Below are 14,160 nucleotides of genomic sequence, written 5' to 3' on the forward strand. Positions count from 1 at the left end.
TTTGGCACTACCACATTGTTTTGATTACTGTAGCTTTAAAGATGATTTTGGAATTTGATAGAATAAGTCTTCTGACTTTGCTCTTTTAAAAAATTGTTCTGGCTATCCCAGGTCCTCTGATTCCCTAAGAATTTTAGAAACAATCTATCAATTAAAAAAACAAAACAAAACAACTCACCTGAGATTCTCATAAGGATTACATTGAATTTATAGATCAACTTGGGATGAATTTTCTTTTTTTTTTTAACTTTTTTTTTAAACATTTATTCATTTTTGAGAGACCTAGACAGAGCATGAGCAGGGGAGGGGCAGAGAGAGGGAGACACAGAATCTGAAGCAGGCTCCAGGCTCCGAGGTGTCAGCACAGAGCCCAACGTGGGGTTCAAACCCACAAACTGCAAGATCATGACCTGAGCCAAAGTCAGACGCTTAACCATCTGAGCCACCCAGGCGCCCCGGGGTGAATTTTCATCTTGTGTTTAACCTGGGCTTATGCAGCCTCAGGCTGCTAAGAACTGTGCTGTTTGCCTTCTCCAGCTGAGTAGCTTCCGAGAAGTCACTTTGAGTGATCATGCCTCTGGGTCTTGGCTTTATCCTTTGCACTAAAAATGGAGTGAGTCCCCTGCCATCACAGCAGCTTCTGGTCCTCATAGGGTAACACTGATGGAGCTGGGTGGTGGTCAGGGAGAACTGGGCAGCCCCAGACCAGAACACCACAGATTCTCAATGTTGTTAGTTGAAATCAAGCTTATTTTATTTTATTTTTTTATTTTATTTTACTTTATTTTATTTTTTTATTTAAAAAAAATTTTTAATATTTTTACTTTTTTTAAATTTTATTTTTTTAAATTTACATCCATATTAGCATAAAAATCAAGCATTTTTCAAACATAAATGCTTCTCAAATAATTTTATGTCTTTGGAAATGAAAATGACTCATTTTGTAAAAAGAATTTCAGGTTTATAATTGCTTTTAAGGGAGAAGGTTTGCTGATTCCACTTGCCTATAATTCAAAGTACCTTCTTTCCTATGCCTGAGTCTTAAATTACATAGTTTGTATGAGAAAATAGGTGCTGCTTTGATTTTATTGCTAACTATTTGTCCTGAATTGAGGACCAAGCACATTGCTTCTTTGAGGAGTAGGATGGAAATAGGGACTGAATCTAGTTGCTTTCCCGTTCCTGACACACAACCTACACAGGTCATTTTTAATTTGGGAGTTATATCTGGTTGGAAGACTACTTTCACTTTTATACGATACTGCTTTACTTCAGATATTTGTGGTTTATGACTAGGATCGTTTTGTATTTTGTCAGAAGAATTTGAGTCAGGTAATATGCCCCCTTTTTCCTTCTGAAACATTTAAACATAATTTTTTTTTGTCATTGTATTTTGATTTTCTGTTGGAGAACAATTTGAGTTTAGTGTAGTACTTCCTTTTTTGATACATGAACATAGTTCTTTTTCATCTTAACTATATTTTAATCTTTTCTTAGTTTATGATTAGTGTATATAATGTAAAATGGTTTGAAATTATACTTTTTTGGGTGAAGATGCCTTGGTACTGACTAATACCCTTCAACAGAGTTTAATGAGGGTGGGGACTAAGTGTCTCTCTTTCCCAATGTTTAATACAAAATAAACAGTATGATTTTGTTCAGTACATTGTAGCATTATTGTGTTGCATTAGGTTGAAGTTCCAAGGGTTTTAAGCTTAGTTTGTGCTTTTGGTGACTGATCTTCACCTCTTTATAGCCTTTGGAGAAGAGCATAAGAAAGTGGACCAGAACATACTGTTTGGGAGAGAAACATAGAATCAAGGAAGATTCTGGTTTGAGATAAAGGAATGGGGAATATGGCATGGAAGTGAAGTACACTATTGAGTATTTTTCCATTTCCTGTAAGATCTGTTTTTTGTTACCTGGTCTGGTGAGTTTAACCCATCTCAATAGATTACTTAAAATCTCATCTTAACTTCAGTATATGAAGTCATAAGTTTGTTTTACTAAAATCTTTGCTTTCCTCCTTTTTCCCTCTTAGGACATTTGCTACAAGATCCTATTGCACCCACCAACTCCACCTGCCAACATTATGTCTGCAAACCTTGTAAAGGCAAGAAAATGATGATGAAACCTTCATGTAGCTGGTGCAAAGACTATGAGCAATTTGAGGAAAACAAGCAGTTAAGCATCCTAGTGAACTGCTACAAAAAACTATGTGAATATATAACACAGACTACATTGGCACGGGATATAATAGAAGCGGTCGACTGTTCTTCTGATATTTTGGCTTTGCTTAATGATGGATCATTGTTTTGTGAGGAGACAGAAAAACCCTCAGATTCATCCTTTACTTTGTGTTTAACACATTCCCCTTTACCTTCGACCTCAGAACCCACAGCTGATCCTCAAGCTAGTTTATCTCCAATATCTGAAAGCACCCTCAGCATTGCTATTGGCAGTTCTGTTATCAATGGTTTGCCTACTTATAATGGGCTTTCGATAGATAGATTTGGTATAAATATTCCTTCACCTGAACATTCAAACACAATTGATGTATGTAACACTGTTGACATAAAAACTGAGGATCTGTCCGACAGCTTGCCACCTGTCTGTGACACAGTAGCCACTGACTTATGCTCCACAGGCATTGATATCTGCAGTTTCAGTGAAGATATAAAACCTGGTGATTCTTTATTACTGAGTGTTGAGGAAGTGCTTCGCAGCTTAGAAACGGTTTCAAATACAGAGGTTTGTTGCCCTAATTTGCAGCCCAACTTGGAAGCCACTGTATCCAATGGACCTTTTCTGCAGCTTTCTTCCCAGTCTCTTAGCCATAATGTTTTTATGTCCACCAGCCCTGCACTTCATGGGTTATCATGTACGGCAGCAACTCCGAAAGTAGCAAAATTGAATAGAAAACGATCCAGATCAGAAAGTGACAGTGAGAAAGTTCAGCCACTTCCAATTTCTACTATTATCCGAGGCCCAACGTTGGGGGCATCTGCTCCTGTGACAGTGAAACGAGAGAGCAAAATTTCTCTTCAACCTATAGCAACTGTTCCCAATGGAGGCACAACACCCAAAATCAGCAAAACTGTACTTTTATCTACTAAAAGCATGAAAAAGAGTCATGAACATGGATCCAAGAAATCTCACTCTAAAACCAAGCCAGGTATTCTTAAAAAAGACAAAACAGTAAAGGAAAAGATTCCTAGTCACCATTTTATGCCAGGAAGTCCTACCAAGACTGTGTATAAAAAACCCCAGGAAAAGAAAGGGTGTAAATGTGGGCGTGCTACTCAAAATCCAAGTGTTCTTACATGCCGCGGCCAACGCTGCCCTTGCTACTCTAACCGCAAAGCCTGCTTAGATTGTATATGTCGTGGCTGCCAAAACTCCTATATGGCCAATGGGGAGAAGAAGCTGGAGGCATTTGCTGTGCCAGAAAAGGCCTTGGAGCAGACCAGGCTCACTTTGGGCATTAATGTGACTAGCATTGCTGTACGCAATGCTAGTACCAGCACCAGTGTAATTAATGTCACAGGGTCCCCAGTAACAACGTTTTTAGCTGCCAGTACACATGATGATAAAAGTTTGGATGAAGCTATAGACATGAGATTCGACTGTTAAATCAGTTGGTCTTTAAACCTACCTCTGGTAGGGAAATAGCTACAGTTTTACGGCAGCTATGGTTTTGTTGGTTTAACTTGCCGGAGCTCCTGCATATAGATCACTTGTATCAAGTGTTTTCATTGCTAAGTTATATGTGTTAGTGTCGGGGAAATAGTTTGCAGATAATGGAGGAGTAACCCTACAACTATATGTCGTTAGTTCTTACAGAACCTCATAGTTTGAGAACAAATGCTGATGCAACTGATTTATACAAAATGAACTTTGGCAAGGAAAATAACATTAACCTCATTGTTTATGGTCATGCTTTGTGCATAATCAAAGTTTATGATTAAAGTGTAAGGAAGTGGTATCTAGTCAGTCCATAAAGATTGTGCTAATATTTTGTGAAAAAGTAGCCATTAGTTTGTTCAGGAGACTCAGTGCTGCCTTCAGATGCTATTGATGTTTCTCCTGTTGAAAAGCTGATGTGTCCAGCTCAACCTTTGTGCTGATGTAATACCATTTCTGATCATGAAAATTGGCTACTGGTGTATGTAGCAGTTCTTAAATCAGCAGTATTATGAAAGAAAATTTGCCCCTCATTAGAATGTTGAAATCTGTCTTTTAAAAAGTGAACAAACTGAAATTCTGTCAGACTGCAGATGTTTAGCTGTTTATGCTATAGAACTCTTCTGAGTTGAGTCCCTTTTATAGTTCACGTCTGACTCATTTCTAGGAAAAAATTTGAAATCCTTCCTTCACTTTTAGCAATGTTATGATTAGATAAATGAAGTGGAGAAGAGCAGTTTTATTCTGAAGGTAATTGAATTTAGATTATAAAATGTGACAGAATTTTAAAAAGAATTATAAAAATTTTTATTTAGAAGTTGGGATTTATTTAAAATAATTTTGGAATAATGCCCCAAAACTTAACCAGATTTATGCATTGTATTTATTGCTATTGGCCACTTCTTTGATTTTTTTTTTTTTTTTTTTTGTTCCTCTGATAGTTTCATCCTTCATTTTGAATATGCCCCTTCTCTTTTCTTTCTTTCTCTTTCGGTGCTATTTGTTATGAAGGCTTCTTTATAGAGGCCAAATAAAAATGCCTTTTTATGAAGCCTGTGCATTTAGGTAGGTTTGAAGCTAGGAGGTTGTTTTTTTTTTTTAGAATGCTCTTTTGCATGTAAAGCACAAACTGTGTTTCAGTTTAAATGCATGTCTTCCCTTTAATTTTTATGGGGGAGACAAGTACAAACATTCTGTTGAAGGGAAATCTAGTCAGTTGCTTGAAAAGAGCACAGCCCAAACAAAACAAGGACTGACTAGGTTGTAAAGAAATGACCTTATGATTTAAAAGAAGAATTGCTGTTTTGACAGTGCTTATTTAAAGAAAAATACTGCTGGAAAATTTCCAATTTCTACTACGTTCACCATCTCTGATGAGATCTGACATGTTGAAGTTATGTTTTGATTTGGCACACAGCATGTTCAATGATGGTTACTCACCTAGTACAAGACATGGAGAAGAAACCTTTGGACACAGAGCAGATGACACCTCCTTCTGTTTTGTAGTGTATCCTGGTGTCATTTCCTGTGAATGTGGTCAGGTAGAGTTGTTTTTGTTGTTGTTGGGCCTTTTTTTTTTTTTTTTTTTTTTTTGTCTGTTTTGGTGGGGGGGGGGCGGGCTAAAGCCATAGGAAGAAAATGTGATGTATGTGTCCAGTATGTACTATTTTGTTTTTGTTTTGCAAGAAGAGTTGAACTATTTTTGATAACAAGAGTAAATGGTGGAAAATGCTTCTTAGTTGTCTTGTCTTTATTTGCTTTCCAAGTTTTGGAATTTTATTTAATTCCTCTAAGTGTTAGCAGTGTCTTATGCAACATGTATTCGCCTAAAGTTTGTAACAGTTTTGTGTTGAACTCAGATGCCCTGATATATAAACTTGTAAATCTGTTCTTTATTCACTAATGATCACTGCAAAAATGACTAGAACTGAGATTGTACACATGGATGATTAGGATATATTTTGCAAATCTCCCAAACTTTCCTAATATTATGATCTTAAAATTCATAGAATACTTTATTGCTTCCCAGGTTTGATAATTTTAGTTTTGTGTTTTTTGATGCATGGGAGGTTGGCAATATAGACAAAGCGGAAATCATTAGTATGTGAGGGCCTTGATTGTTATGTAATATTGCCAATGATGAATTCAGGTTGTTTTTAGCACAAGTTTCTCTTTTTTATGCTGGTATTCTCACTGCCACATTTTTGGAAACCTGTATTACACCTTAATTCTATCAATAAATGTTAGTTTTCTAATTCTATGTTGTAGAATACTGAGGAATTTGGGATAGCATGCTCTGAATGGCCTATATTATATACATCGGGGGAGGAATAATTAATTACAGTGCCTTGATTTTTATATTGTTTTTCTTTATACCATGAGTTATTTAGGAATGCTGACCAATGGCTAACTAGGGATGATTAAGAAATTATTACTGAAGTAACTGGATTTACTTTATCAGGATTTGAAACACCAAAACAATAACAGCTTTTAATATGACACATCTTCATTTGTGCTTTGAGTCTTTGTTATTAATGTACGTAATCAAATGATCTTTCACCTTAGTTGATAGAGAATTTTTATAGCTGGTGATTTATCCTTTTGGTTAGCTTCATTAAGTCTACGTTTCTGTGCAGAGCTATAATATGGATCTAGGATAAAGAATTTCTTTTTGTTCTTAGTATTCTTGAAACAATTCTGTGGTGACCTTGAAGAAAAGTCTTAAATGAAAAATTTTTCTTTCCCGTATCATAGGTGACAAATACAAAAATGCTTTAGAGAATACTGAGTTCAAAGTATAGTGTTGGAATCTAATACTTGGATGATATTTTAACTTTTCTCCCTCCTTTCTAAAAAAGTTTAGGTACAGTTTTTTAAAAAGAATACATTATATACAAGGCTAAAGTTTTTGATCCTTGTAAACCTCTTATTCCCAATATCTAGTCCTCTTCCTTATTCCTCTCCAGAGGAAATCCCTTCTCAGTTATGAGGTGTTATCCTTCTAAATCTTTCTTTATAGTTTTCCCCAGGGGTTCAAAGAGTTATTCTTTGAAACTCAAATTTAGTGTTACTCTCTCCAACATAAAAATGAGTTGCAAGAGTGAATAAAACCAAAAGTGTGTAGTGATTATCTTTGTGAACATGGTTCATATTTGACAACTTGTCTTTATTTAGTTTTGCAAAAAGGGAAAAACAAAAACAAGTCATGCAGGTTTCTCCACCCAAACACACTTTAACATTTCCAAAAACTGAGCAAATGCCTTACCTCATTAGATTCTAGAATTTTATAAATACTTTGACACGGTGACATAGATAAGATGCAGAGAACATACACGGAATTTCATTAGTTTGATTACCTCGGCAATTAATGTTATGAAATTCATTTTTCATTGACTAGCATTAAGACCATGATAACCTTCAGTTTTTATCAAGGAGTCAGAGATACTGTTAAAAACTTGAAATTTCCAGTTGGGCAGTAATGAATATATTTAGTGAAATCTTTACCAGAAAGTCATATATATACTGTCCTAGTTCTCAGAATTCACATTTCTTGCATTCAACTCTTAGGAGTACAGTAAAACGCTTCTGTCTGAAAATACGATACTTTGGGTAACCTAAATTAAAATAGCTTTATCTTAAATGGAATGATACTGTTAGCTGTTACTTTTTATAATTACAGACTTTTGAAACAAAGTACAGACAAGTAAAAGCAAGAGGATTTCAGTAAGGAGACACAAGGTACAGAGGTAAAAAGCCAAATAGTATTAAAAAAAAAAATCAAATGTATATTGAATTTTTTTACTTTTTGTTGAGGCTTAGAAATATTTTAGACCATTATGGATAATAAAACCTTTAAATCCTATCTTGGCTAATTAAAAATTATTTTTAATATTTTATGTGAAATAAAATTGCTTTCTCTCCCTGGTAAAAGGGTGGATGAGATAGATGGTAAAGTTCATGTATCACAAATACATAAACTTTTAATCCTAATTTACTAGTCTATTTAAGTTACTGCATATAATTTTTCCTAAAAATTTAGTCATTTTTAAGCTTTTAGTTCTTTGTGAAGTGTTAGATACCAAATTTTAATATTTATGCTTTCTGTAACAGTTAAATGGAAGATTAGTTCTGATCATAAAAGGCAAAATAACAGCAAACTGTATCAGTAAAATAACTTTCAGTTGATGGTGCATTTCCTAAATTGCCCTTATCTCCACTTTTTGCCTACCATAGCCCAAGGTTTGATTATTTCATTGTTTGACTTTTCATACCAGTAAGGGGAACCAAAGGGAAGCTATTCTGACATTCAGGACTGTGGTTAAAGCAGAAAACCCAGGGAAAAGGTGATGACTTTGACAGAGATAGTTGTTAAAAAGTTTCTTGGGGGTTTCTTTGACTTACGCTATTAGAAATTTCCATCCTTTTAAATAATTTATTTTCAGTTTTTAAGGATATTGCAGGATTTGGCTGCATTGTGGCTTGCTAAAAAAAAGACTTCTGTAATGAATACATCTACTATATAGTAAAGATGAAACTGGTTTCCTTTATGGGTGGCATCATGGTTTTCTTCCATTTTTGTGCTAAATACTGAGGTGATGGAATATTTGAAATAGTTTGTTTTCAACATGAATGGATAATGTTTAGATTGAGGCCTTTACTGTTGGCTTAGTGTAATATTCAGTGATGAATACATCTAGTAAAAATTTTCATATATCACTAAGTCTTCAAGTAGGCCTTCTGATAGGAAGTGTAGATGGGGGGGGGGGGATCAACTAATTTGAGGATCAATAAGTCATTCAGTAATTCTCCACAAATGTTAGATAAGTTAAAAGGAAATTTTTTCAAGTATGAGTCAAATTCTGTACTTAGAAGTGTTTTTCATCCTATTTTATATAAGATCCACAGTCAGGATGGGGAGAGATTATGCAGAGCTTGCCAGCAAGGTTGGAAGGCCCAGTGGTTACAATACCTGAGGATGTAAAGTGACTAGCAGTTTGGCAGGTCATTGTGAAATTACGTTAAACCAAGTAATAAGTTCAAGATCTTTGAACTCCAGTACACATATTAAAAAGTCTGAGATGTTCTGGCAGTGCTTTTATTACCAGGGGTAAGTCACTTCTGGAGGCCCTTTAACTGCTTTCTCAAGTTCCAGAGTTTTTCTGACTCAAGTTTTCTGCAAGTGAAGGCTTCTGGGCTCCATAGGAGCCCTGAGGGACCTCAGGGATGCTGGACAACAGAGGCAACTCCTGCTTTTGTGCAGAGAATTGTGCTTGGCACTGTCCCCAAGAGATCGCTGGTACATTCAGGGGTGAAGAGTGCAGATTCACAGACTTTGGAAGGTGATGTATATCACTGTATTTGTTTGGAGAAAAAGGTTTGTAAGGGGTTCGAGGCAAACTGGAGGAGTCCCCCAAATTGAGCATGTGTATCCAGATCTATTGCTTAATGTCTTAAAGTTCCTAGTGCAGATACACACTTGCAGAAATCAAAGCCTTTAAAAAGCAGTATGCAAACTGGAGCATCTCCACAAGAAAAAGATTTAAAATACATATCTCTTTCATGTAGATCTTGGCAGCTATTCTTCATCCACTGACTGAAGCTTTCCACATTTCTCTGAAAGGCTTGAGGTTACTATTTGACTTTTATTGCCTTTGTTTCCAATTTCAGAGGGAGAGACAGGTTCTTCCGTTTCATAATCTTCAAAGGAGCTGAAAGAACAAACAAAAGTGAGTTACCGATTGAAAAAAACAAAAAAAACCTTCATTGTTTGGGTAGAAGTCGATATGGCAAACTAGAGACTGGAAACCACCAGCTTGCAAAAGTACCCTCAGTTGCTAAATGACAGTTGTGAACAACTGAACCATGCTGGAGGAGACCATGGTTTCATCTAGAATAGAAAACATACTTTCTGTGTTCCTTAAAGCCCAAGTTCATGTTAGGATTTGTTGAAAATGTGCTGTATCTAGCTTTTCCTAGGAGCGTTGGTATGAATGAGAGCATTATGGAGGCGACTAGGTTAGGGAGTGTGTGAGGTCCATAAAGTACAACTTTATATGACTGCCTTCATTGAAGTGGCTTTCATGCAGAGTGGGGAATGTTCAGCTCAAATTGCTTTATAGCTTCTTTGGTTTCCAAGAAGTACATTTAGATGTGCAAGTGTGTACACAGAGTAGGTTAAAGCCTATTCATGGATTTCCTTCCATTCTTTACAGAACTCCCCAGCATATTCCCTCTGCCTACTCCCCTTAGAAGTTCTTGGAATCCCCTGAGTTCCATTATTTTCCAGGCTATTCTTGAGGGTGGCCTTAAGCAGGGATGACAATATTATATCTAGTGGGAATGACGGCTGCTTGAAGTATTGATAAATAATATGCTGAGGCTACATCTAGGCCCAGAGAAATATACATGATAGTTATTACCAATGTTTGTTACAGTATTTGGCATCACCAAGCTTATTAAAACCTTACCATTTGCAAGGACTTTTTACACAGTATCTGTGCAGAAATTCCTGAACATAATAGTTCTTTCATCAAAAAGGTACCAAGGCTGGCTAATGTAACCTATGGTGAGACAGGTATACCCAATAGTAGAGGTGGTACCTATTTAGCTCTAAAACATTTTTGAATAGAGGGTAGAGAATATTAAACCAACAAACAAAAAGCCTAGCTGATGTTTAGAAAACTTCAGTACCAATTCATGATCCTATCAAATATTTACAACATCATTTTGCAGAAATACCCCATTCTATACTTTGTTTCTACTCTTCTCCCCATCTCCTTGAGGCCTCAGTGTAACTGGCATCTGTTGGATAAGGAGGCAGAAGGGAGGGTAACTTTGCTTTAAGGGTTGATGGTTGAGCCTCCATTACTGGACCAAAATTCTCAAAAGCTAATTCTAGCAATGCAGTGTCAGATGTTGTGCTTATTTCCTGTCAAGAGTGAAAGACATTTTCTTCTCAGTGCAGATCTGGGAGTAAGTTCAAGAGGTCTGAACTGAGACTCGTTCAATAAATATCTAGCCCCTTCCTACCAAGCTTGTACTATAATGGAGGCCATCTGGAATAATGGTTAAGTGGTTTACAGCCTTAGAGCATGGGCTTTGGAAAAGTCAGGTTCCAATCTCAGTTTGATCACTTAATGTTATTTTGGGTATGTTAACACCTCTGCATCAGTTTCCTCAACTAATGAGGTAATAGCAGTTCCTACCCCCTCATAAGGGTCAAGTGGAGATTGGGTGAGAGGACCTACTATTTTCATGATAGAGAAGTGTTCGGGCTAACTACTGGAGCAGGATGGTGACACCTAATCCTATTAAGGGGTCAGGGTCACATTGTGTATGTTATTTGTGAATACAAATTTTTACAAAAGTATTTTTTCCCATTGTAGCCTCATACCAGAAATGGGATTTCTAGCAATGGATTTGATCCAATCTAGTACATAAAGATATCCTAATGCCCTGTGGGTTGCATACAGAGGAAAGCCACCTGCATTTCTTTTGTACTTTCAAGGCACCAAGAGCAGTACTATGCATGGAAGCTTTGGAGGAATCTTCTGGATTGAGGGAGCTCATTTAGAATCTTTGTCTTTTTTTTTTTTTTTTTTTTTTTTTTTTTGGTGATGTTTATTTTAGAGAGAACATGAGCAGGGAAGAGGCAGAGAGAGACAGAATCGAAAGCAGGCTCCAGGATCTGAACTGTCAGCACAGAGCCCGATGAGGGGCTTGAACTCACAAACTGTGAGATCATGACTTGAGCCAAAATCAGATGCTTAATGGACTGAGCCACCCAGGCACCCCTAGAATTTTTTTATCAGTGTCCTGGATACTTTTCGTACTCTACCTCAGTGTTTCTCAAATGGAGGCGATTCCCCCCACCCTGGGACATTCGGCCATGTCTGGATGCATGTTTGATGGTCACAACCGGGTGGGTTCTCTACTGACATCTAGTTGGTAGAGTTCAGAGATGCTGCTAAACATCCTATAATGTGCCAGACAACACCTCACAAGTGAATTATTCAGCTTAGAACATCAGTGGCACTGAGAAACACTGCTCTCTTGGCCCTTCAGTGTTAATGCATCCCCGAATTCTGGACTAAGCTCTTCTTATTTTGTACTTCTCTGGATGGTCATTCTTTCTTAGGGCTTTATCCACCACTTGTTTACCTGCAGTTTCTAAATGTACAAATCCAGCCTCAGCCTCTAAGCTGGAGACTGCCATGTATCCAGCTACTTACTCTTATGGCCCTTCCATTATGGCAGTATATACAAAGCTGAACTCCTCCTTCCCACACCCTGGCTCCACCATAATCTACCCCTTTAAAGCCAGAAATCCAGTGATTCCCAAGTTTCTCTTCCCTCCTTTGCCTTCCCCTTTTCAAATCCAGTCAGTTTCTTATACCACTTAGAATAATACATGGACACAGTCCTGCCCCTCTCTCCCCATTGCCACTGATTTAGTTCAGGGCACTGTATTTCATTGCTTGGATTGCAATAGTTTCCTAACAACTGGTCTTCTGCCTTCACTCTTGTCACATACCCTTTGCTATTGCCATACCAGGCTTTTTAGCTTGTCAAAATGGGTTCTGGTCTTGGGACCTAATGCCCTTGTACATGTTCTTCTGTGGCCTGCAGTGACCCTACCTTTTGGTTAACTTGTTCTCATCTTTCAATCTGAAAGGTCATTTAAAAGTTTCTTGGTTCCCAGTGCCTGAGTAACCACCATCTCTTTTGTTAAATTTTTGTTTAAATTCCAGTAAACGTAGAGTGTAGTATTAGTTTCAGGTGTTCAATATAGTGATTAAATACTTCATACAATGCCGGGTGCTCATCACAAGCACCCTCTTTAATCCCCATGACCATCTCTTATTTAGATGTTTGCAATGGCTTCCTTCTTAGTCTCCCTGCTTCTATTCTTGTACCACTAGCAATCTGAAGATTACTATCTTCAAAAACTGGAAATGGGATTATATTACTTTCTTAATTCTTTTTCAATAGCTTCCTGAGGCCCTGCATGATCTGGCTCCTGTGTGTCTTTCCAGCTGTATTTCCCTATTGGTCATTATATTCCAGTCATACTGGCCTTTTAAAATGTCCTCAACAGACTGTTTGTTTCCTGACTCAGAGCCACTGAATATATTTTTCCCTCTCCCTAGAACATTTTTGCTCCCTGCTTTTTTCAGAGCGATTTCCTTCTTAACCTGTAGGTTCTCATCATCTCAGGAATTTTTCTCAGCACCCTAAATAGTAAGTCTCTTTCCATTATTGGCTCACTCTGTTTCCTTCACAATTACATAATTAAATGTCTGTCTTCTCCACTTGATTATAAAATATCCATTTGCCAACTCACTAATTTCCTTGGGCTATAGAATAGTGCCTGGCACTAGATGCTCAAAATGATTAATAAAAAATGATGTCCTAAGTAAGGCTCTTGTGAAATGATACATTGAGTTGTCAGAGAAGGCTGAAGTCAGTAAAATGGTGAGAGTGCAAAAGTCATCTCGAAGTCACTTGAGTTAGAACTGTGAGAGTCTAAACTTTATCCTGTTCTCTGAAAAAATTCCTGAGAGAGCGAGCTGATTCCTTCTAAATGACCACTTCCAGGTTTACCTGTAGGTAACTGGGATTCCTCTGGGCACAAATGAGGATTTTATGAAATATTCTCTGTTAACTGGCTATTTTTGAATGAGTAGCAGGGTCAGAGGATTGAAGCAGAACTCCTTGGGTTCACAAATAGTTCATTAGAAAGCCTACGTATCAAACTGAGAAGAAATTTAACCTAGTATTAACAGTGTTGTTAGTATAAGGAAAAATAATGGTCATATATTTTTCCTAGCAATATGTTGCCTTTAAAAACCTGTTCCCCTAAGTTTTTCCCTCTCAGATGAGCAATTTCTGGACAAAAGTATTAAGGCTGGTTCTGCTGATTCCTGGAATTAGTAGAAATAATGATTGGCACATATATGGTCAGAAAAAGGATTTGTGCGGTTTCAGGGTTTATTTGGGAATTGTGGTCTGATTCTATTTTTGGGATTCTATTTTCAGGGGTAAAGGGCAAGAATATCTGATTCAGGGTTTGAGGAAATTTTAAGACACCTGTTGGCTATAAGCATAGAATAAAATGTTAAGTAGTTCTTTAATTTGGAGTCTCTAATGCTTTAGAAATAGGAGTGGATCAATCTTACCTTTACACCTTTAAATCCTAAAGCACTTATGTAAAATGGATTAACTGAAATACTTGGGAAGTTGGGACATTTGGATCAATGAATTTCCCTATTGACCCATTCAGTAACTAGAAATTTTGTTCCAACTCTTGCTAAAGTTTCTTAATATGTACTACTACCCACTCTTCTTGCCTCAGAAGTTGATCGCACTTCCTTTTTGGTCTCTTGCAGTTCCCTAGGGTCGTAAGCCATCTGTTGTTTATTCTTACTTAGTTCGTGTGTAGATAGCATAAAAATTTGGGTTTAAATATATTCTAAT

At 36.9% G+C, this 14,160-nt stretch overlaps 2 protein-coding genes across 8 annotated transcripts in view; one reads left to right on the plus strand and one right to left on the minus strand.

The window, feature by feature from the left end:
* MSL2 (MSL complex subunit 2) overlaps nucleotides 1-5,944 on the plus strand; it is a 35,437-nt gene extending 29,493 nt beyond the window's left edge. For 2 of the 3 annotated variants that reach the window (XM_027061793.2, XM_027061794.2), the window contains exon 2: nucleotides 2,042-5,944. In XM_027061793.2, the coding sequence (XP_026917594.1) occupies nucleotides 2,042-3,633 (1,592 nt within the window). In that variant the 3' untranslated portion in view covers nucleotides 3,634-5,944. Of the gene's footprint in view, nucleotides 1-1,756; nucleotides 1,931-2,041 lie in introns of all 3 variants that reach the window. The other variant, XM_053221420.1, reaches the window with a different exon arrangement.
* Nucleotides 5,945-6,829: 885 nt separating this feature from the next.
* The window catches only part of PPP2R3A (protein phosphatase 2 regulatory subunit B''alpha), a 209,419-nt gene continuing 202,088 nt past the window's right edge, over nucleotides 6,830-14,160 (minus strand). For all 5 annotated transcript variants that reach the window (XM_027061792.2, XM_027061790.2, XM_053221418.1 and 2 more), the window contains one exon: nucleotides 6,830-9,392. In XM_027061792.2, the coding sequence (XP_026917593.1) occupies nucleotides 9,260-9,392 (133 nt within the window). In that variant the 3' untranslated portion in view covers nucleotides 6,830-9,259. The remainder of the gene's footprint in view (nucleotides 9,393-14,160) is intronic.

The sequence above is a fragment of the Acinonyx jubatus genome, chromosome C2, assembly GCF_027475565.1.
Source record: "Acinonyx jubatus isolate Ajub_Pintada_27869175 chromosome C2, VMU_Ajub_asm_v1.0, whole genome shotgun sequence".
Lineage (NCBI taxonomy): Eukaryota > Metazoa > Chordata > Mammalia > Carnivora > Felidae > Acinonyx > Acinonyx jubatus.